We start from the raw sequence: 22,817 nt of genomic DNA on the forward strand, positions 1-22,817 counted from the left end.
GAGAGAGAGAGAGAGAGAGAGAGAGAGGTTAGGTGGGGGGAGCTTCACCTTGTCGTCGCATCCTGCTCAGGAGGGTGAGATGGCGCTGAGGGTTGAAGATCATCGGCCGGAGATGGCGGAGGAGAAGGTATATTCCGGCCAGCTCGAACTGTTTTTGCACTTTTGGCTGTTCAGATCCGGGTGTTGTGAGGCTGCTTGAGAAGCATGCTAGCTTCTCTTATCTTGTGCTTCGTGGATGCTCTTCTGGTAGATTGCGTCCCTCGTTTGCAGTTTGGCGGTGATTTGGGAGACTTGTAGCGGTTTTTTCTTCGCATCCATTGATTAGATCGGCTGTTCGGCTTGTGTGTTTGGGAGATTGAGAAAATTTGCGATCCTCTTTCTATTTTGGATCTTTTGTTTGTTTGGGTCATCTCTCTATAGTTGGATATTTACTTGACTTTTACGGTTCTGGGTTTTGTTGGATGTTAGATTGTGTGTGTTTTTGATTAGTCTGCTTTGACTTGCGATTCTGCGTTATCTGCTGATTCCTAGATTTTTGTTTTGATTTTTTAGATTTGCTTATAGTTTGGTGAAAATTTTCTTAAGCTTCTCCTGGTCATCCTTTTGTCGATGAATCTTGGTTGCATGCAAGGTTTTTTGCTTGCCAAGAGGGCTACTTGTTTCATCTTCGACTGTTTGAACTTAAATTGCTCTGACAAAGCCCCAATCTCCTCTATGTGCTTGCTGAAGGCCACCCGTCTGCAGCTGCCATTCTTTTTGAAGTTCTTCTGCTGTGTTCTATTTCTCGATTTTTTGGATCCCGGGGAATGGTGTCTGTGTTCGTTACTGCTGCAGGGAGCATTGTTTCCATCTACCATTTCAGATCTTATAATAATACTGATTCTTTGTTTCATTCTATCATGTGCTTTCGGTAATCTGTGTAAAATATTGAAAATAATTTCAGGAAACCTCTGTTGTGGAAGGGAATGGTCCTGTCACTGGACATATCATCTCAACCACCATTGGAGGAAAGAATGGAGAAGCTAAACAGGTAAACAATAGCTCACTGATTCAATCGGAGTCAAATTAGCTTAGAGTGTGAACACATTGGTCCCCTAACTGGATATTTTGAATTATAATAGACCGTAAGCTACATGGCCGAACGTGTTGTCGGAACCGGATCTTTCGGGATTGTCTTCCAGGTGCGATCCTTAATCTGTGGATAGATCTTCATAGATCTTCTGGTAGATTTTTCAATCTCTTCTACCGTCTTTACAGGCGAAATGTTTGGAGACAGGGGAGACTGTAGCCATAAAGAAGGTCTTGCAGGATAGAAGATACAAAAATCGCGAGCTTCAGTTGATGCGATCGATGGACCACCCAAATGTGATATCCCTGAAGCACTGCTTCTTCTCCACTACCAATAAAGACGAACTTTTTCTCAATCTGGTAATGGAATACGTCCCTGAATCCCTTTACCGTGTTCTGAAACACTACAGCAGCGCGAATCAACGAATGCCTCTTATCTATGTGAAGCTTTATATGTATCAGGTGCGTGTTATTTATCTTGCTTTTGTTGAAACAATTTTTTGATTATTCGTAGATTTTTTAACCTCTCTTGCTAACTGTGATTTCTTTCTGTAGATTTTTAGGGGGTTAGCATACATTCATACTGTTCCAGGAGTTTGCCATAGGGATGTGAAGCCCCAAAACCTTTTGGTATGATTTTATGGCATTAAGTTACTCAGCATTTTTTTGGGGGCATTTACATACATACCACCCAATTTTAATGTATTTGTATATTTACCACATAAAATTTACTTTTTACATTTTTATTGCCAAAATCTTTCATATCATATTAAAAATGCCGCTTTTTTAACTTCTAAAAAGTGAAATGCACCTTTTCATGCATAGATAAGTTGGGCTATGTTTAAAAGTTAAAGTTTAGATGTTAGATATGTAAATACAATAAAATTGAGTGTTATGTATGTTGATCTTCATTTTATTTGGGGCATTTACATACATACCACAAAATTCTTATGTATTTATATCTATCTCCTAAACATTAATATTTACATGCATAGCACTCAAAGCTTTAATATCAGATAAAATATACCACTTTTGCTTACTTCTTAAGAGTGAAACATACCTTTTATGCATAGGTTTATGACACCGGTGTTATAAATGTGAATTTAAAGCTTAGGTGTTAGATATGTAAATATATAAAAATTATCAGGTATGTAGGTAAATTTCCCTCAGTTTTTGTTTTATTTATTTATTTATTTTTTTGCCAATGCATTTCTTGATGGAATTAATTTGGTCTCTTGCAGGTTGATCCTCTTACTCACCAAGTTAAGCTCTGTGATTTTGGGAGCGCAAAGGTGTTGGTATGTATGTTATTATTGATTAGGTTCATAACCTCTGCACTTTTATATCTGATTGTTATATTTCTGCATACTGTGTGTGTTGACTGTTTGTGTCAACTGCATGCCTATACGTAATACCTCAGGATAATTGAGTGATCTAAATCTGTAGAAGAAATGGGAAATCTTCACTTTCCATTTTCCATGTGAAATTTGAAAATAAAAAGTTGCATTTACATTCATACCTCCCAATTACTATGTATTTACATATGTGACAACTGAACCTTACTTTTTACATTTATACCACCCAAATCTTTCATATCACGTAAAAAATATCACCTTTTTAACTTTTAAAAAATGAGTACACCTTTTCATACATAGGTAAGGTGGCATGTTTGTAAAAATTGAAGTTTAGTTGAGTGATATGTGTCAATATTTGAGTGAATAGGCTGAATGCCTTTTCCCTTGGTTTCATTCCAATAAATAATAGTCTGTAATAGTCTGTACAATCTGTTTTAGGTACATAATAATCTGTATAATCTATTTTAGGTAGCTGAATAATACATATTACTAATTTAAATATTCAGTTAAAAGGAAAAAAAATATGTGCAATAAAAGTAAGGAATTTAAGCCGGCAATTCAAAGAAGGAAACTCATAATTCTCTCTGATTTCATTATTCTTGATTGATAATATGCATGTAAATCTTTCTAATAAAAAAACTCCAGCTTACATGAATCCATTGAATGTACAGTTTTTTACATTTGGCTGAAACCAATCCGAAAAGGTAGAATTAGTTAGGTTTCAGCTGGAGTTGTTCTGAGACCATGAAAATTAGGTTTCAACAGTATGACTTAAAATTCTCAATTTGGCAGGTTTAGGTATCAGCCAAAATCCCAAGAACTCATGAAATACTGTGTTAACAAATATATAAATAAAGAAGTTAATAAATATTTATTAAAACTTTTTTTATGTTTAATTTATTAACATTATATTACATGTAAAAAATTAAATCATTACCCCAAGTCTTGAATCCTTGCGTGTCTTAAGCCATCGATGACTTTTAGCCTGAAATTCAAGTTTAGCTTGTAGTTGTATCTTGTGTGCATATAAACTGTTCTATAACATCTTCCCCATCCATTGCAATATATTAAGCTTTCTCTTAACTTTCCTGCAAACCAAGCAGTTCTTCTTTGAGCTTAAATTTCAATGGTTTTTGGTCATGTTATAGTTCCTACTCCATTCTGTAATTTACATAGAATATATACATCTTTTTTTTTGTTTGTTTGCTCAGAAGGTTTTTACAAATTGAACAGTGATATTAGATTTTGATATCATTTTTGTAATTATTTAATTTTATTTGCTTCTGGAATTGCTTTTGCATAACCTTAATTATTCATTGTCTCTGTCATCACGTTAGCCTTATCCCAATCTAATTGTTTTAGGTAAAAGGAGAGGCTAACATATCTTACATCTGCTCTCGATATTACCGAGCTCCTGAGCTCATATTTGGTGCAGTGGAATATACCTCATCAATCGATATATGGTCTGCAGGATGTGTTCTTGCTGAGTTGTTACTCGGTCAGGTATGCAACTTAATTAAATTTGCAGAACCTTAGAATATATTTGCATAATTCTGTGGCAAATTCATTTAAATAAGTCTCTTTTTCACATTTCTTACACATTTTCTTTTGGCGTCTTCTTTAGCCGCTCTTTCCGGGTGAAAGTGCTGTTGATCAACTGGTTGAGATAATTAAGGTATGTGACTGAATTCGCATCTGTTTATATTCTAATTTATATTGATTTACTGACTTCTAGACTGGATTACTAAATATTTATAGGTTCTTGGCACTCCAACTCGAGAAGAAATTCGATGCATGAATCCAAACTACACTGAATTTCGGTTTCCTCAGATAAAAGCTCATCCTTGGCATAAGGTGTGTGCTCTCTTCTTCTGTTTCTTATTTGATAAATTTACATACATAGCACACAGTTCTTATTTATTTACATATCTCATACCTAGACTTTCATATTTACATACATAGCACTTTGCTGGTTTAAACCTTTGCATAAAAATGTGTATTTCACTTTTAAAACGTGGCAATAATGCCACTTTTGATGTGATATTAAAGATTTGGGTGCTGCAGGTCTAAATATGGAAGTTTAGGTGTAGCATATGTAAATGTATAAGAATTGTGTGCTGTGTATGTAAATGCCCCTTTTTATTTATGGCTTTTGTAATATTGAGAGAAGGATTGAAATGACTGCATTTGATTGCATTTTTCATACATAGGTTTAAAGCAACAAAGTGCTATGTATGTACATATGGAAGTTTTGGTGTGATATATGTAAATATATAAGAATTTTGTGCTACATATGTAAATTTCCCAATTTAATCTTGTAAAAAAGGCCAATCTCTTCTGTTTTACTCCAACGTTTGGGAAAGACTTGGTCAAGTCTATTTGTGACCATAAGTCGTTCAGCTTATTGATGTGGCAAGAGAATTTGTGTTGATTGTTGCAGAATACATCTACATATAAACGAGACAAAATTGTAACTATTTTTGATATAAAAAATCTATGCTTTATTATGTTTTTTCTTTTTTTTTAATTTCAGGTTTTTCATAAACGAATGCCTCCAGAAGCTATAGATCTTGCATCAAGGCTTCTTCAATATTCTCCAAGTCTTCGTTGCACTGCTGTGAGTAATCACAACTGTTATATGCTTTGTTCATTTTGATGAAAGATCTAACGCCTAAACTTCAGTTTTTACTTATATGCCACCTTACCTATTCATGAAAAGCTGTATTTCACTTTTTACAAGTTAAACTAGTGGTATTTTTTAATGTGATATGAGAGTTTTGGATGATATAAATGTAAAAAATAAAATATGAGAGTTTTGGATGATATAAATGTAAAAAATAAAATTTGGGTGTTAGATATGCAAATATGTAAATTGAACGGTATGTATGTAAATGCCCTCAAAAAGTTATTGGTTTCAAATTTATTGTTTCTAATTTGTTGGATTGTTGCTTGCAATCACTGTGCGCTATGTCTCAGTATGTATGTAAATTGATGTAGTTCAACTAATTTAAAGGAGTCGTAGTTCTTGGACTGAGTTTCGTTGGCTAATTCTACTTTACTAACATGCTTGTGACTTATTCTTCGGCAAGAGATTGTAGGAAGATTCTTCTCACTAATGTTGAACTCTTTTAAATGTTGTGGGAGTTTAAGAAGTACAAATTTAGAAGAGTAACAAGATTATAATCGAAGCATCATAATTAGGTATCTAGTTCAAGAAAGTTCTCTCTCTCTCTCTCTCTCTCTCTCTCTCTGTCTCTCTCTCTCTCTCTTGCAGTAATTATTAGAAGGTGACCAATAATACTATGTTAATAACATGAGGAAGCAAATGTTACTGTGTACATGACTTGAAACACTAGAAAAGTGGGAACCACTATAAAATCTAGGAACATTTACATGCATGCCACTTAATTCCTATGTATCTCCATATCTAACACCTAAATTTTAATTTTTATATATATGCCACTTATGTATGAAAATGCGTATTTCACTTTTTAAAAGTTAATAGAGTGTTAATAGGAAAGATTTGGGCGGTATAAATGTAATAGGTAGAGTTTAGGTGCTAGATATGTAAATACATAAGAATTGGTTGGTATATATGCAAATGTCCCCTAAATTCTATTATTGATGATTTTGAAAGTTTAATGTTGGAGAGGAATGAGAGCTAGAATTTGTAATATAAATGGTATTTCATGATATGGGAGGAACACTTAGGGATGAATTTGTCTTTTATTAGCCTACGAGCAATTCAGCCTTTTGTCATTAATAAGATTAATATGTTTAGAATTAGGGTTATGTATGAGATTGGGTTATGTATCTTGGGGTTACGGTTTGGGAGGGATTTGATATCTCTCGAAATGTAGGAATTGGGAGAGATCACCCATCTCTTCAATTGTGGGTGCTTATCTCTGTATTTTTCTTAAATGTTTGATGTTGTTGCAATAAAATATTAAATGATATCAAATGGTATCAGAGCAATCCATCTTGGAAAAAAAAGAAACAAAGAGGAAGGGGTTGCAAATCGGGGCGTCCAGGTCGATCAGATCAAGAGCTGGAGAAGACTGACGGGGTTACGGTCGTTTGGGAGGAGAAAGGATCGCGACTTAGAATGACCCAAACGTTTGTGATACAGTTGCGAGTTAAGCTCGTTGGTATGGGGATGAAGGGATCGTGTTCTGCATCTGTGAAGACTGACAAGATTTCATACACCTAGGAAGCGAACGTTGGGGCTTGTTACATATAGAAACCCAAAACTTCCATCTTCCTCTCCGAGGCTCGTGGATGCAGTTGTTGCGACATTCCTTCGACACCGCTTCACGAGTCGTGATTCGAGCTTGTTGGTGAGGATCTCGACATTCAGGTAGTGTTCCTTCACAAGTCAGTCGCGATTAGAGTTAGTCAGGGGGATAGCGACATACAGGTAATGCTACAGTCACGGGGGAAGCCAACATGTGGGATTGTTGCTTATAAACACCATATCATGGTGTATAGACAACAAATCACAACTTACATGAGTTCCACGTTTCTCTTAATTGACATATGCGATCAGGATTGTGGCGTAAGGGAGTTTTGTGTCATTCGTGCGGGGAAATTAGTGATCGAGATTTGCAACGTCCATGAATTTAGTTTGCAATATTTGCATCGATTTGCGTGCAAGAATTTTAGGATCGCGGTTTCCAAAGTTCCATGACTGCCAAACCCGTTTTAAAAAATATTGAATCTCGTAATTTCAGGGTAAAGGAGTTTCAAAACAGTACAAGGAGCCATGGCGGCAAAAAAAGTGGATGCTTTGAAGGAAAAACTAATGAAATATGTCAATCGAATTAGATATGGAATAGAGGAGCATTTCTCAGCCATGGAGGGGTGGTTCGCAACCCTTGAAGAAATGATAAAGAAGATTACCGAGTCCCACACAGACCCCTCTCCGTCTGCAGCAGAATTGAGCGATAGCATCTGTAATGGACGCGAGTGGCAGCAATCAGAAGAATTTGTGTGACATTCCTACATTTGGTGGATACGAATTTGCTTGATCGGGTGAAGGAATGGGATGTGGACTCTGGCGTTAGGAATTGAAAGGAGTTAAACGACATTCGGTCTATTGGAATGAGAGGCACTAGGCAAAATAGGACGACAGGAGATTCAGGGTGGGAGATGATTGATTTGAAGGATTTCGACCCGGAATAAGGGATCATGGTTGGTGGGACCCCGACAGAGGGCTACATTCAACAACATGAGTGCCTTTTGTTGCAACAACCTTCTAGGCAGAAGATGATTATGAAGTTTATGGGATGGGCGAGCTGATTATGCCAGGAAGAAGGGAAACTAATGTGGGTCAAGGAAGTGAAACCCATCCCTGCGTCATTGGGGGAATGAAATTCATGAAAGTGAATTGGGCGGAGACTCGCACATAAAGACATTGAGAATGCCAATCTTTGTAGGAGAGGATGCCTATGGTTGGGTTTATCATATGGAGAGGTATTTTGTTGTTAATGAGTTGATAGATGAAGAGAAATTGATGACGACAATCTTATGTTTGGATGGGAAGGCTCTAGCGTGGTATCCATGGAGAGAACAAAATCAACCAATTAGAATATTTGAAGAAATCAATGATCAATTGTTGGAGCGTTTCAAAATTACTTGAGAAGGTAAATTGTGTGAGCAGTTTTTTGCATTTTTTCAGGAAGGGATCGTCATGGAATATATGAAAAATTTGAGATGCTATCTAATAATTTGGGAGGGATGTCAGATGAAGTGCTGGAAGACAATTTCATGAAAGGGTTAGAGCCAAAGATTCGAGCATCACTTCATCTTCGGAGACTGTGAGAATTGGGGAAAACTATGAAATTACCGCAACGGGTCCTAGATAGAAATGTTTTAAAATGAGCTAATAGGAGCAACATAAATGGAGTGCCACACCGCAATGTTACAACCACGATGGTACAAAAAACTCAAATAGGGGATGCCCACGGAACAAGAATCATGAGCCACAGTCGGGGGTGACACTCAAGTGCCTTACAAAAGAGAGGGAGTGTGTTTGTGTTGATCCTATAGACTTCGGTTTTTTTTTATTGTGGTGTTATGAGGGCTGTTCTAGCTTTCTTTTATAGGGTTGATTCGACTCATCATCTATAGTTTAAGATCATCTTCTGGCCTGAAAATTCAAATGTTGTTCGTCAAATAGCTCTGTAAAGCTTTCAAAACTTTTTCAAAGTTTCTTATAAACTTGCTTTTATTTATTTAGTTTTTTAAAGGAAAAGCTGACTCGTTATATTTGCAGTAAGTTCTGAAATGGCTTTAAAATACATCCCTCGTCCTGATCCTCATTCTTGGAGCTTCGTCTGCTTAACAGTGGTTGGGGGCTAAAGGTTTAGTGTATATGGTTGTTTTTATGTCTTTGTACTGTAACGTTCAATTTTTAAATGGAACATTTACATACCTACCATCTAGGGCGGAACCCTGCCTTTCTTTTCATGGGGGCAGATTTATTATGTGGTGTTAAAAATTTGAATGTTATGCAGGTGAATATAAAAGTTAAGGTGTTTTTATGTCTTTGTACTATAACGTTCAATTTCTAAATGGAACATTCACATACCTACCATCTAGGGCGGAACCAACCTTTCTTTTCATGGGGGCAGATTTATTATGTGGTGTTAAAAATTTGAGTGTTATGCAGGTGAGTATAAAAGTTAAGATGTTGGATATGTAAATACAAAAGAATTATGTGGCGTGCATGTAAATGCTCCATTATTTTTTTATCATCTCAAATCAATATTCTTAATTCAAAAAATAAATATGCAAACCTTGTACTAGTATTTTATAGTCATTCTAAAGCCATAGTTAGAAAATTTTGGCTTAGTAATTTAATTTTATCATTTGTTTTGATGATGTAGAGAGAAATCAAATCAATGTAGGCAAATATAGTGAAAAAAATTAACATAAAAAAATTATATCGTATTTTAGAAGTTTTCTGTGATGCTGAGGATTGCTAGCATCATCCTTTTGACAAGAAGTTAGCGAGTTCTACTTGAACAATTTTTTTAACCCTGAATAAGACATGATACGGCATTCAATATTTGCTCCTCCAAGTTTTATTTTGAATTCATTGTCAGGAGGAAGAGGTAACCATTGTTATAAACGGCTAAAGAAAAGTAGAATATATGGAAAATAAAGTAAATGTTAAATAGCAATGTAGAAAGAAGTATATTAGAGACAAAAATTGGCTTGGAACATATGACATCCCAAAATAGAAGTTAATAAGAAAAGTTGAGACCATCTTGCAATAAGTTATACAGAAAAAACTGCTCAGCACATCTTCTGAACTTACTTTTATCACAAGAGTTAGATTCAAGAAGAATGTATATTCTCAATAAGATAATGATAATAATTACAAAATTTTCAGTTTTTTTTTGCAATGATTGATAATACTGCATGATAGGTTCATTGATAATCAAGTCAAATACCTCTTTCTCAATGTATGGTATAAGACAATCATTGAGACAGTCATCATTCACTTAACTACATAATCGATGTTTGATAATCTCCTTTGCAGAAAAAACTCTCTCAGCTGTAGCTGTAGCAACTTGTAAAATTAATGATAACGTAATAAGTTTGTAAATGAGAGGATACACGCAATCCTTCTTAGCTTTAACAAACTATTTCAAAAGATCTGCAGTGCATCTAAAAAATAAGAAATCATCATTAGAGTTATTGTAAAGAATATAAGTGGATGACTGATAATCGAGAGCTACAAACTCAACTGTAGAAAAATCTTGAGGATATAACTCGGCAAGACGAATTAGTTTAACATTATCAAAAGTTGAGAATGAATCACTTGGATTTAGACAAACTATACAAATAAGCAACTTGGCATTTGCTTCAGAGAAACGATTATTCAACATTTGAAGTTGCATGTCAATTAGGCTGTAGAACAACTCAACACGATAATGATGCAAATTTGTAACTTCCTTTTTTAATAGAATAAAAGAAAAAAAAAGAAGAAATGTCTTCAAAATTTAAACTTTGTTGGATCGGATAATATTTCATTTTGTCAGCTATTGATGTATTATCCATTTTTTATTTGCAGCTTGAAGCATGCGCCCACCCTTTCTTTGATGAGCTACGAGAGCCCAACGCTCGATTACCAAATGGCAGGCCATTCCCCCCGCTTTTTAACTTTAAACAAGAAGTACGTTGCTTTTTAAACTTTTGATCCTCCACCTGTTTATTTTTTCTCATGTTTATAAAATGCACAATTAGTTATGCTTTAGATGCCTTCATCTGAACCGGAAAGATAAGTCTTTGTTTCTAAGTTTGATGATTTTGTCCAGTTTTTATCAAGTGTGATTTGCATGTATTTATGGCTTGATTGTTATGTATTATATATCTAACAAACCAATTTTAGGGATAATTACATTCATCAAACTGGATACATTTGTTATTTACAAAATAGCACCCAAGTGATTTTTTTGAACTACCTAATTGATGCATTTATGTGTGTCAGAATCAAACTATTGGAAATTTGATAAAAATGCATTGTGAATTTTGATATCTCAGTGAGAATTTGATAAGGGGAGAGTGTGCTACTTTTGTAAATAGCAATGTTTCAAGTCTAGTATTTATGTTTATGTAGCAGCTTAATTTCTGAAATGACAAGAAAAATGCAAATTAATCCCCAGACTATTTACATGAGATTATTTTAGTCTCAGAGTCTATAAAAAGTGCAAATTAATCCCCAGACTATTTTGACTCTTCTGCAATTTATCTAAATTTGTTGGTGAATGTTACAATTGTATCTTAAAATAAAACAAATTGAGTTGTTTGCAGCAATTTTTGTAGTCCCATTTATATGATAACTTATTTCTTTGGGAAAATAAACAATAATTTATCTTCTTAATTATGCAAAACCTTCTATATCTCACAGTTAGCAGGCGCATCACTAGAGCTTGTCAGCAAGCTGATACCTGAACATGTGAGAAGGCAGGCTGGTCTCACTATTCTTCACCCTTCAGGTACCTGAAATTCAATTTTTTTTTGTCTTTTTGATGTGGGATTATGTTAAGATCCAAAGGGCAATTATATAACCCTTTGATTTTTTCATAAACCTTAGTTGTATAGCAGATGAATTCCTGCCCAAGTTTTTGTGCCTCATTCTTCCCCACCCTCTTGTATATTTGCCCAGTAAAAATAGGATGCATTTTATTTTTTAAAAAAATTATTTTAGATGATTTGGGGAGTGGACTATGGTGGTGGAACCTGTAATGTTGTATTATTATTTAAGACAACAAATTGTATTTGCATTTTTTCCCCTTTTTGGGGTGCTATTGTTGTTTTTAGTTGCATGTGCTTTTGTTTTATGTTATATGTAAATTTTTTATATTAAAAACAAAAAGAAAATGTTCAGTTAGCCCATTTCCAGATTATGCAGCTATGTTATATGGCACGTGTTCTTTCCTTTAGTTCAAGTTCCAAATCTATGAAAGCCAGATCGCTGCTAGAAAGTTGTAACTGTACTTAGCTAGGAGTAGTGGGAAAATGCAGATTTCAGTTGTAGCTTTTTCAAAAAGTTGTCAGAACAGAGTTCACCCAACCAGACAATTAAGCTCAAAGCTTGAGTTGATTAATTAATCGAGTTTGAGCTCGAGCAAGTGCTTGATTCTGTAAGTTGAAGCTGATCTCGAACCGGCTTCGTTATTATTATGAAAGAAAAAAATGATATTAATTCAAGGTAATAATATTATAAAATGATAATTTTACATTTTTTCAGACAATTCTTATGTATGTATATAATATCTAAATTTTAATATTTGCCCTTCTAACTTTCAAATCTTTAATCTTACACAAAAATATCAATAATATTAATTTTTTTAAAAGTTGAATATATCTTTTTTATGTGTTTATTTTTTAATGTACCCATGACACTCAAGTGTCAGAGATAAGTAACATCAAAATTTTTAAATAGTTAATAAAACATTTATGGCTTCACCTTTACATGAGCCATTTGAGAATAATTAATTTTGAAGTAATTTTAAAATTATAATGAAACATCAAATATCTTATAGAAAAATGATTAAATGAGTTTTACAACAATAACAAGCTTTTAACCAATTAAGTGGGGACGGTACATGAATCCTTTTTCTCTATTATGTCCTATTGAGTTTCATAATTTCATTTAATTCTAATAGATCATAGTCTGTTTTTACACAATATGCGCATGTTTTTTTAGGTCTACCTCTACCTTTCTTAACATCAGTCGAAGTTAAGACGTCTACTCTCCTAACCAGATCATTAGATGATCGACGTTTAATTTGACCAAAGTGTCTACGATGATTCTCTTTAAATTTTTCTGCCACTGAAGCTACACCAAACTTATCATAGATAAATTCATTTCACATTTTATCTCTAAGTGCCAAGTCGCTCATCTACCTAAGCATTCTCATCTCAACAACATTTAACTTTGTTTTATGTTTCTCTTTTAAAGGCCAACATTCTGTGTTATAGAGCATTGCAGGTGCGACCACCGTCTTATAAATTTTTCCTTTCAGTTTAAACGGTACTTTTCTATCACATAATAGACCTGAAGCATTCCTCCACTTCAACCAACGAACTTGAATTCTACTAATAACGTCCCCATTTATATCATCATCACTCTGAACAATAGACCTGAGATATCTAGAATGTTCCCTCCTTTTAATGATTTGATCACTCGTAGTTACAACTCTGTCATTAGAGCTACTACTACTAAAATTACATTCTATGTATTCAGTTTAGTTCTACTCAAACGAAGGCCTTTAGAATCTAATGTAGACCTCCATAATTCAAGTTTTTTTTCTGAACTTTTTTTCTAGTCTTATCTATGAGAAGGATACCATCAGCGAAAACATACACCAAGGTACATCCTTTTGTAAAAAGATATAAGATTAAAGCTGATCCTTGATGTAATCGAACGAAAATAGGAAAATACTTGGTCAATCTTCCTTTTGTTTAAAAACAAGTAGCATATCTAGTATACAAATCTTTAATGACGTGAATATAAGTCATATCAAGACTTTTTTTCTCCAGAACTCTCTCGAAAAGACTTCTCTTGGAACTTTATAATAAGCTTATTCTATATCAATGAAAATTATATTTAGATCATTCTTATTCTCTCTGTACTTCTCCATCAAACCTCTCAATAAATGTATACCTTCCATAGTGGACATCCTTGACATAAATCCAAACTAATTATGAGAAATCTTTGTATCACGTCTTAACCTATGTTCAATTACTGTCTCCCACAATTTTAAAGTATAACACATCAACTTAATTTCTCTATAATTGACACAGTCGTATGCATCCCTTTATTCTTAAAAATGAGGACTAAAATACTCTTCCCCCAATCCTCAGACATCTTTTTAATTTTTGAAATAATATTAAAGAATTTAGTAAGCCAATAAACTCCCAAATGTTCTAAATATTTCCACACTTCAATGTGGATATAATAATGTCCTATTGATTTTCCATTTGGGTTCTCTTTAAAGCATCTTAACTTCTTTTTAACTAATGCATTGGCAAAAATAAAATATATTATTATTATTAACGATATTAAGATCACTAAGGTTGATCGTATCTTCAGAAATTTCATTAAAATGTTAATAAAAAATAGCTCACCCACCTATGTTGAATATATTCTTCTAAGAAAAGCACATTTTGATTTCCATCTTTAATACACTTTACTTGAGTTGAATCTTTACTTTTCTTTTTCTTTTCTCTTTGTTTGGTCTTTGTTTGGTTAGTTTATACATATACTTTTCACTCTCTTTAGTATCCAATCTATCATAAATATCACTAAAAGTAGAATTTTTAGCGTCACTGATTATTCTCTTAGACTATATACGAACCATTTTATATTTTCTCGGTTCGCTAAGTTTTTACATTTAAATCAATTTTTTTAACATAACTTCTTATATTTTATCTTTTCTTGCATGTTATTATTCCATCACCAATTATTTTTATTTATAAAAACTTTTTCTTTTGATTCTTCATGTATATCTTTTTCCAAGAGTTTAATAGTGTTTGTTACTTTATCCTACATGGAATTTATTTCTTCATGAACATTTCAAATCTTAAAATCTTGATGTTTATTCATAAAAATAATTTTATTTGTGCCTTTTAGGTACCCTCATTTAATTCTATGACAATGATTTCTAGTATTATTTATCTTACAACTCTTGATCTTAAAAACCAAAACTAATAGTCGATGTGATGTTGGGTATTTAAATTTTCACTTGGAATGTTAAATTTTCACTTGGAATGACTACAATCTTTACATTCTCGACAATCTCTTCTTCTCATAAGAAAATAATCAATTTGTGTTTTATTAGATACATTATTTTAAATAATAGTATGCTCATATATTTTCTTAAATAAAGTATTAGTAATTACAAAATCATACTCTCAAGCAAAATCTAATATGGTTCTACTTTTTTCATTAGTCACTCCAAAATCACAGTCACCATAAATATTTTTAAAATCTTCTATCATTCTACCAACATGTATATTTAATTCTCCTCCAATAATTATTCCTTCAAGAGGTATCATTTGTATTAATTTTTCTAGGACATTCTAAAATTTTTCTTTAGAACATATATCTAAACCAACTTAAGGAGCATAATCACTTGTAACATTAAAAATCTTAGTATCAACAGTAATCTTACAGATTATAATTTGATATCCAATTCTATTAATTTTTACATAATTATATTTCAAACTCTTTTCTATAATTACATCTACACAACTTCTAGTGCGACTCTTATCTGAATACCAAAGTTTAAAACATAAGCTATCAATTTTCTTAGCTTTTTCACCAACTTATTTAATTTATTGAATACATAAGATATTTATCTTCCTATGAACCATAATATCAAATAATTCCATTAATTTATCTGTGATGACACCTATATTCAATGTTCTTATCCTAATATTGTTTCATGGACTAATTTTCTTACATGCATCCGTCCATAATGTGGAAACACTTGCTTATTTGATATTACACTCGGACATCGGTGTAGCAACCCTTCCACACTTTTTATTGTATTCAGACTATACAATGCATCGCTTCTAGGGGACGTCCTTGCATTTACACACAACTTTAAATGATTCATATCATAATTTTTTGATAAATTTTACGCTGGCTGTCAACTACCTTCACATTCGGGGGCTTGAGACCCGATATTGATAGTGTTGATTAATAAGTTTTAAAAGTATTAAATTTATTTGAAATAAATATAAATTGATACTAGTCAATTTGTACTTAAACAATATGATGGATATATAATGGTTTAGAGGAGAATATGATGAGGGAAGTCCAACCAACAAAAGGGTGTGAGGCCTATTTGTGTGTCTAAGTATAATCGTCCAAAACTAAAGCCAACAAAGCCAAAGCCGATCGACCAAGAGAAGAGCAAAAGGACAATTGAATGATCCAAATACAAACCGTTTGATCGAAAATGAGATAATAAGGCATCTGAGCTAACCACTACTAAGAAGTCGACATGAGGGAAGAACTAGCCCCACAATCTCTCAGTAATGTCCAAAAGCTCTCTCATCCGACAACGCCGACCAAGCCTAGCCAATCGGATCAGTCCTGCCGAATCAAAGCCAAAAAAGCTCAGGCTTACGAGCCAGAGAGCAGCTGAGCGATAAACTCGTACATGTAAAATGACAAGAATATCTTATACAACCTGTTTAGAAACAAGGGCACAAATTAATATAATCTCTCTTATAAATAGAGAAATCATTTTATGAATAAAAGAGAATTGACATGACAGGCACGACACATTTTTTTTCGTTACTGTTCATTCTTCTCTCCATCGCTATTTCTTCTCACTTACACTCTCTTTTTTGGATTTGATTTACAGATAAATAAGAATTAACACAAAAAAAAATTTATATTATAATAATATAAGAAAATCCAATGACTTTTAATTCATCCATCTCCATGAAAAATATGAAAAAAAATATTTCCTATAGTTATCCAATTACATTTTGTATTATGATGAGACAACTTCTATTACCTGCCCTTAATTGCACCAATCACTTGTGATTTTTCAATATAATTAAACTGTAAAAAAAAATAATAATTAAATTGAATTAATAAATTTAACTAGATTTTTAAACATTACTATTAAATTGTTAGATATTCTTAAAATATAATAATGAATTGTGAATTTTTAATAATTGGAAAATTTAGATACATACACCCAATTTTTATGTATTTATATATCTAACCCAAAAAATTTGATATTTTTATTTATAACATTTTGATATCATAAAATTATGTTAAAGAAAGTGTATTTAACTTTTAAAAAAATTTATAATAATGATATTTTTGATGAGTTAAGGATTCAAGTGTTTTTAAAGATTTGTAATAATGATATTCTTAAATATATATAAATATCAAAATTTAGGAGTTGGATATGTAAATAAATAAGAATTATGTGGCATGTCCCTCAATAATTTAATCTTAATCAATAATTTATGTAGTGTTAAAATAGTATTAAATTAATATTAATCAATAATTAAATTTATTCTTAATCAATAATTTATTTAAAATATTATTAAATTGAATTTAACCTTAATCAATAATTTAACTTTAATTTAATCTTAATCAATAAGTTATTTAATGTTAAAATAGTATTAAATTAATAAGAATAAAATAAATTTATTAAAAAAAAAACTTTTTCCAAGAATATATTTGGTGAGATATTTGCATTTCGAGCTGAAGAGCACACAGAAAACAATCCCTCCTGATTCGATGCCGTAAGAGGCGGCAATGGCCGGCAGAATCGCCGGCGTTGGAGAATCGACCGGCGAGACCCCGCCGGCGATGGCGAGGTTCGTCACGATCGCATTAAAAGCAGACTGCGGAGCAGAGGACGCGAAGGTTTTCAAGCACGATGAGCAGCTGAAAACAAGCGATGCAGTATCTGTTGAAGGAGGAGCGGAGAGATTAGCCTGTGTATCTATTCAAGTGGGATGTAGTAGCGATGATTTGGAATCGGAGGGGTATAAGATTTGCCGGATCTGCCATTTGAGCCCGGAGTTGGCGGAATCAGCGGCGGAAGGGTGGGATCAGATTCAGATCGGGTGCGGGTGCAAGGGAGATCTGGGCTTTGCGCACAGCCGCTGCGCCGAGGCTTGGTTTAGGGTTAAGAGAAATAGGTAAAACGAAATTTCATTCCATTTGTTTTTAATGATTATGAGCTGTGGATGCATCTGGTACTTGACCTTGGATTCATATCAGTAATGCTGAAGCCTTTCATGAGAACAAACTAGAATTTTATTTCCTTTAATGCTTTATTACAGGTGCCCTAATTTTCCTTATATATATTATTTACAGGGGTAAATGGGATAAGATACACTATAAGCACGGGAATATAAACTCTGCAATAGAAATCCCTAAGGGAGTGTTTGGTAGCGCCGTATTAATAGGATCTATCCGTTGTATTTAGTAAATCAAGCCAAACATAAAAACTCTTAAGTTTTATGGATTTAAGAAATTTTAGATTTAAGATCTGAATTTTGCTTTTGATTCATATTAAATCTAAATTTAATAAATCGAACAAAAAAATAAATTTATTATATTCGGATGTACTAAATCCTACTGACACTAAATCCATTATGTAGCCAAACACACCCAAAGTGCCAAAATAAGCAGTGAAGCCTTGTAAGCCGCGGAGCTCTTGGATATCAGGTAACCACACCAAGAGAAGCAGGTATTATCTTTATTACCCCATTCAAGTTGATGATTGGTTGTCTGAGATATCAGCTTGGTTGTGACTTTTGATGGCGAGCGATCAAAAGGGATTGGGTGAGAAGATCTGCTAATTGATCGTCAGACATGGTGTGATAAAGTGAAACTTGTCCAAGTTTTAGGTGGTCTCTAATGAAGTGGTGGTCCACCTCTATGTATTTAGTACGAGAGTGAAAAATGAGGTCGTGAGCCAAAGAGATTGCAGATGCGTTGGCGCGGTAAATAATCGTTGTAGGTGGTGATTTTTTGTTAGAGTTGTTTTTGCCAAATTATTTCAGTTGTAGTAGTGGCTAGAGCTCTGTATTCGGCCTCAATGGTAATGTGGATTGCTTCTTAGCCGACCAAGAAGGAAAGGTAGGTCCGAGATAAATGCAAAAAACCAGTTGTGGACTTTCTATCCAGATGATTGCAGACCCAATCGACACTTGCATAAGCATGTAGAACAAGAGTTTTTGCATGCATGAATAAACCATGAGTTGGAGTGCATTTAAGGTTGTGGAGTGAGAGCATGTTTGGAATTGATCATGCTAGTGGTGTTGAGTAAATCAGTAAGATAATTTGTTTGGTGTATGAAACAGCCTGTAGGAGTATGTTGAATTTGAAGACCTAGAAAGTGAGAAACGTGATCTAGTTATTTTAAATGAAATTGTGCACCGAGAGTATTAATTAAGGAGGTGACTACAGATTTGAAATTTTATGTGATAAAAATATCATCAATATAGACAAGAAGATAAATTATGATAGAACCATGGTTATAGATTAGAAGAGATAGGTCAGCAATGCTTAGTTTGAAGTGTTGAGTGTGAAGGAATTGACAAAATGTGGAGTATCATTGTCGAGAGCTTGTTTGAGCCCATAAATGACTTTATGTATTCTCAAACATAATTAGGATCTTGAGTATATGTAAATCCAGGAGATTGCTTCATATAAACAATTTACTTTAGTGTCCCATTAAGAAAAGCATTAGAAATGTCTAATTGTTGAATATCCTAGTTCTCATGAGCAGCTAAGCTGAGAAGCATCTAAATGGTAGGAAATTTAGCAACTGGGCTAAACGTCCTTGATAATTGATGGCTTTTTGTTGAGAGCAACCTTGAGCCAGAAGACGAGCTTTGAATATGACAATAGAACCATTTGTGTGATGTTTGATTTTGAAAATCCATTTGCATTGTAGCATGTGTTGGTTGTGTGGAGAAGGAACAAAAGCCAATGTCCCTTGTTGTTGGAGAGCCACAAATTCATCAGACACGACCTGTCTCCAGTGGGAACTACTCATAAGTTGAGCAAAATTGGTAGGAGTGTAATGTGTAGTGAGATGTTGTAAATTGAGCTATTTTGTGGGTTGGACAGATCTATTTTTAGATCTTGTAATCTTGGGATGGGTTTGTGGAGGGGCGGGATAGGAGGGAATTGGGGGAGACTTTTAATGAATGACTTCAGGTGACGGAAAAGTAGTTTTAGATGATGGTATGGGTTGGGAAATGTTTGCGTTGGTGAAATGGGTAGAGGAAGTGGAGGTAGTGGTAGGAAAAGATGAGAGGGGAGGATACCGAATGTTATTTGTTGGTATCAGAAGGGATGGAGGATGAGTAGGGATGGGATCAATGAAAGAGGATGTAGGCTTGTGTTGATAAGGAAATTGATGTTCTATGATGGAAACATGTCTAGAAATAATAAATTTATGAGTACTGATATCATGACACTTATAACCTTTGTGATGATGACTGTAGCTAAGAAAAATATTTGTGGAAGCCTTTGGGCTAAATTTGTGAGAAGCTAGTGGCTGTTCCTAGGGAAAACAAAAACATGAAAGATTTTAAGGTGTTGATAATCAAGTTTGTGGAAGTTAAAAAGGAGATATTGTGTGAGTGGTATTGGAGGGCAATCAATTGATGAGATAATTAGTTGGGAGAATAGCTTCCATCCAGAATTGAGGTGGAAGATAAGCAGTGTCTAGGAGAGTGCAAACACTTTCTACAAGATGACTATTTTTACATTCAACAATCTCATTTTGCTCAGGTGTATGTGGGCAACTAAATTAATAATAAATTCCATGAATTTGTAAATAGTTATTCAAATGATGAGATATGTACTCTCCCCCCACGTCCGAACTAAGCTATTTAATGTTTTTGTTGTGATGAGTGTGTATGTGTTTGTGTAATGAGATTAAATGGTATGAAACTTTGGATTTATGTCTCCTGTGTATGCACCAACAAAAACATGAAAAGGCATCAATAAAATAACATAATATGTATAACATTCATTAGAGAATATATCATATCAAGTAAAGCATAGTGTGTAGTACTATAATTAAAAGACAATTTACGACACTTTTGTTTCTTAAACAATCTTGACATGTAGTGGAAACTGAAAGAATCCTAGATGTAAAATTTGTTAGTAGGATACGACAACTATTATCCTTGGTTACTTTCTTAACAGAAATTAAATTGTAAGATTAAGAGGAAGCTTGAAGAAGAGGATGAAGATGTAACTTAAAGATGTTTGCTTGTGTCGTTTATGTTTTATGTTGCGTCCGGTTGCTTTGTGTTGTAACCCTATTGTCTTATTAATAAAAGTTTGCTTTGTGTTTCAGTGTCTTTTATAACTTGCTTAATAATATTAATTATTTTATTTCAAACAGTATTAGCTTCTTCATGAACATCTCAAATCTTAAAATCTTAAAATTTACTTATAAAAATAATTTTTTTGTATCTTTTAAGTGCTCTCTTCTATTTTGTCGACAATATTTTATTATATTTTTCATTTTTCAGTCATTTATCTTAAAATCCAAAACTAAAAATTGATGTTGAATACTTAAATTTTCATTTGGAATGACCTTATAATTTTTATAATTTTGATGATCTCTTTTTTAAAAAAATCAATTTGTGTTTTATTACATCCATTCTTATAAGTGATAATATGCTTATTTTTTTATTAAACAAAGTATAACAAAAACAAAAACAAAGCCTTTATCCCACTAAGTGGGGTTGGCTATATGAATCATGTTTCTCCAATGCGTTCTATTTAATGTCATATTTTCATTTAGTTTTAATAAATTAAGATCCTTTTTTATATAATATGCCCAAGTCATTCTAGGTCTACTTCTGCTTTTCTTAACATAAGTCGAATCTAAAACATCTAATCTTCTAATCGGATCATCAGATGGTTGACGTCTAATGTGACCAAACTATCTAAGACGGCTCTCTCTAAGTTTGTCCGTCTTTGGAGCTACACCAACCCTATCATGGATATATTCATTTCGCATTTTGTCTCTAAGTGTAAAGCCACTCAGCTACCTAATCATTCTCATCTATGCAACGCTTAACTTAGTTTTATGCTTCTCTTTTAAAGGCCAACATTCAGCGCCATAAAGCATTGCAGGTCTCACCACCATCTTATAAAATTTTCCTTTCAGCCTAAGTGCTACTTTTCTGTCACACAGTAGTCCTGAAGCATTCCATATTCTGAAAGCTGTCAATAAAATGCAGGATTTGTGAAATCTGTGGTTTGACTGCAAAAAATATTGTTGGAGAAGAAGACAGCAGCTTCATGAAGCTATGGAATGAGGGCACAAGCCTGGATGCTAATAATAACCCTAACTTGCAGGTTAGAGCCAGCTATTTGATCAGTAAGTCTTTCTGTAATTTTTTCTTGTCTCTTCTTGTTTTGGCTATAGTACTTCCATGGTTTTTCAGAGCCAAATTCTTCTGAGCTTGTTCCTTGTTTTTTTTTTCCCTTTTTTTGGGTACGTACCGCACAATTCTTATTATTTACATATTTAACAGCTAAGCTTTAATTTTTTTCATATATGTCACCTTACCTATGCATGAAAATGTGTATTTGACATTTAAAAGTCATAATACTGATATTTTTGATGTGATATGAATGTGTATTTGACATTTAAAAGTCATAATACTGATTGATGTGATATAAAAGATTTGGATTATATAACTGTAAAAAAAACAAAGTTTTGAGTGTTAGATATGTAACCCTTTTTTTTTTGGAGTGGGCATTTACGTGTATACCACACAACTCTTGTGTTTTTACATATCTGGCGCATAAACTTTAATATTTACATTCATAACATTCAAATTTTTAACACCACATAAAAAAAAAAAAAAGTCATTTTTATTAACTTTTGAAAAGTCGAATATACCTTTTTTATGCATAAATTTATAGCACCAAAATACTATAAATATAATTATCAAACTTTAGGGGTTAGATGTGTAAATCCATAAGAATATTGTGGTATGTGTAAATTTCCTTTTTTTTATGGGAATTTGTGAAAAAATTTCATTTGAATGGCTTGCTTGTTCTTACATGAATGATCTGGTTATTGTACAGTTATATATACATTTTGTTCATAATTAATTCAACTTTGGTCTTGGAAGTTCACCATTTTTTTGTGTTGGTAGAATTTGTAGATTTTGAGAAGGTTAAGATCTTATTTTGTGGCTTCGCTTAGTTGTACAAGCTTGCACTGTGTACTGCTGTTAAGTGTTTTCAAGGTTCTATATTTATAATCAGGCTTATCATATATACAGGAGGGTAAATGAGCCGAACACGAGCGAGCCGGAGCTCAGGTTATGTTTGGCTCATTAAAAAAA

At 33.2% G+C, this 22,817-nt stretch overlaps 2 protein-coding genes across 2 annotated transcripts; both read left to right on the forward strand.

Moving 5' to 3' along the window:
- Window positions 1-6: 6 nt before the first annotated feature.
- LOC110018201 (shaggy-related protein kinase eta) lies at window positions 7-11,758 on the forward strand. Its single transcript, XM_020715441.1, has 12 exons — window positions 7-127; window positions 944-1,030; window positions 1,122-1,181; window positions 1,258-1,530; window positions 1,624-1,698; window positions 2,310-2,366; window positions 3,786-3,926; window positions 4,048-4,098; window positions 4,182-4,277; window positions 4,957-5,040; window positions 10,504-10,605; window positions 11,341-11,758. The coding sequence occupies exons 1-12, from the start codon at window positions 80-82 to the stop codon at window positions 11,434-11,436; spliced, it is 1,170 nt and encodes a 389-aa protein (XP_020571100.1). The 5' UTR covers window positions 7-79; the 3' UTR covers window positions 11,437-11,758.
- Window positions 11,759-17,164: 5,406 nt separating this feature from the next.
- Window positions 17,165-21,994, forward strand: LOC110018247. Its single transcript, XM_020715511.1, has 2 exons — window positions 17,165-17,618; window positions 21,699-21,994. The coding sequence occupies exons 1-2, from the start codon at window positions 17,230-17,232 to the stop codon at window positions 21,919-21,921; spliced, it is 612 nt and encodes a 203-aa protein (XP_020571170.1). The 5' UTR covers window positions 17,165-17,229; the 3' UTR covers window positions 21,922-21,994.
- Window positions 21,995-22,817: the final 823 nt, after the last annotated feature.

Source organism: Phalaenopsis equestris, unplaced genomic scaffold, assembly GCF_001263595.1.
Source record: "Phalaenopsis equestris unplaced genomic scaffold, ASM126359v1 Scaffold000006, whole genome shotgun sequence".
Lineage (NCBI taxonomy): Eukaryota > Viridiplantae > Streptophyta > Magnoliopsida > Asparagales > Orchidaceae > Phalaenopsis > Phalaenopsis equestris.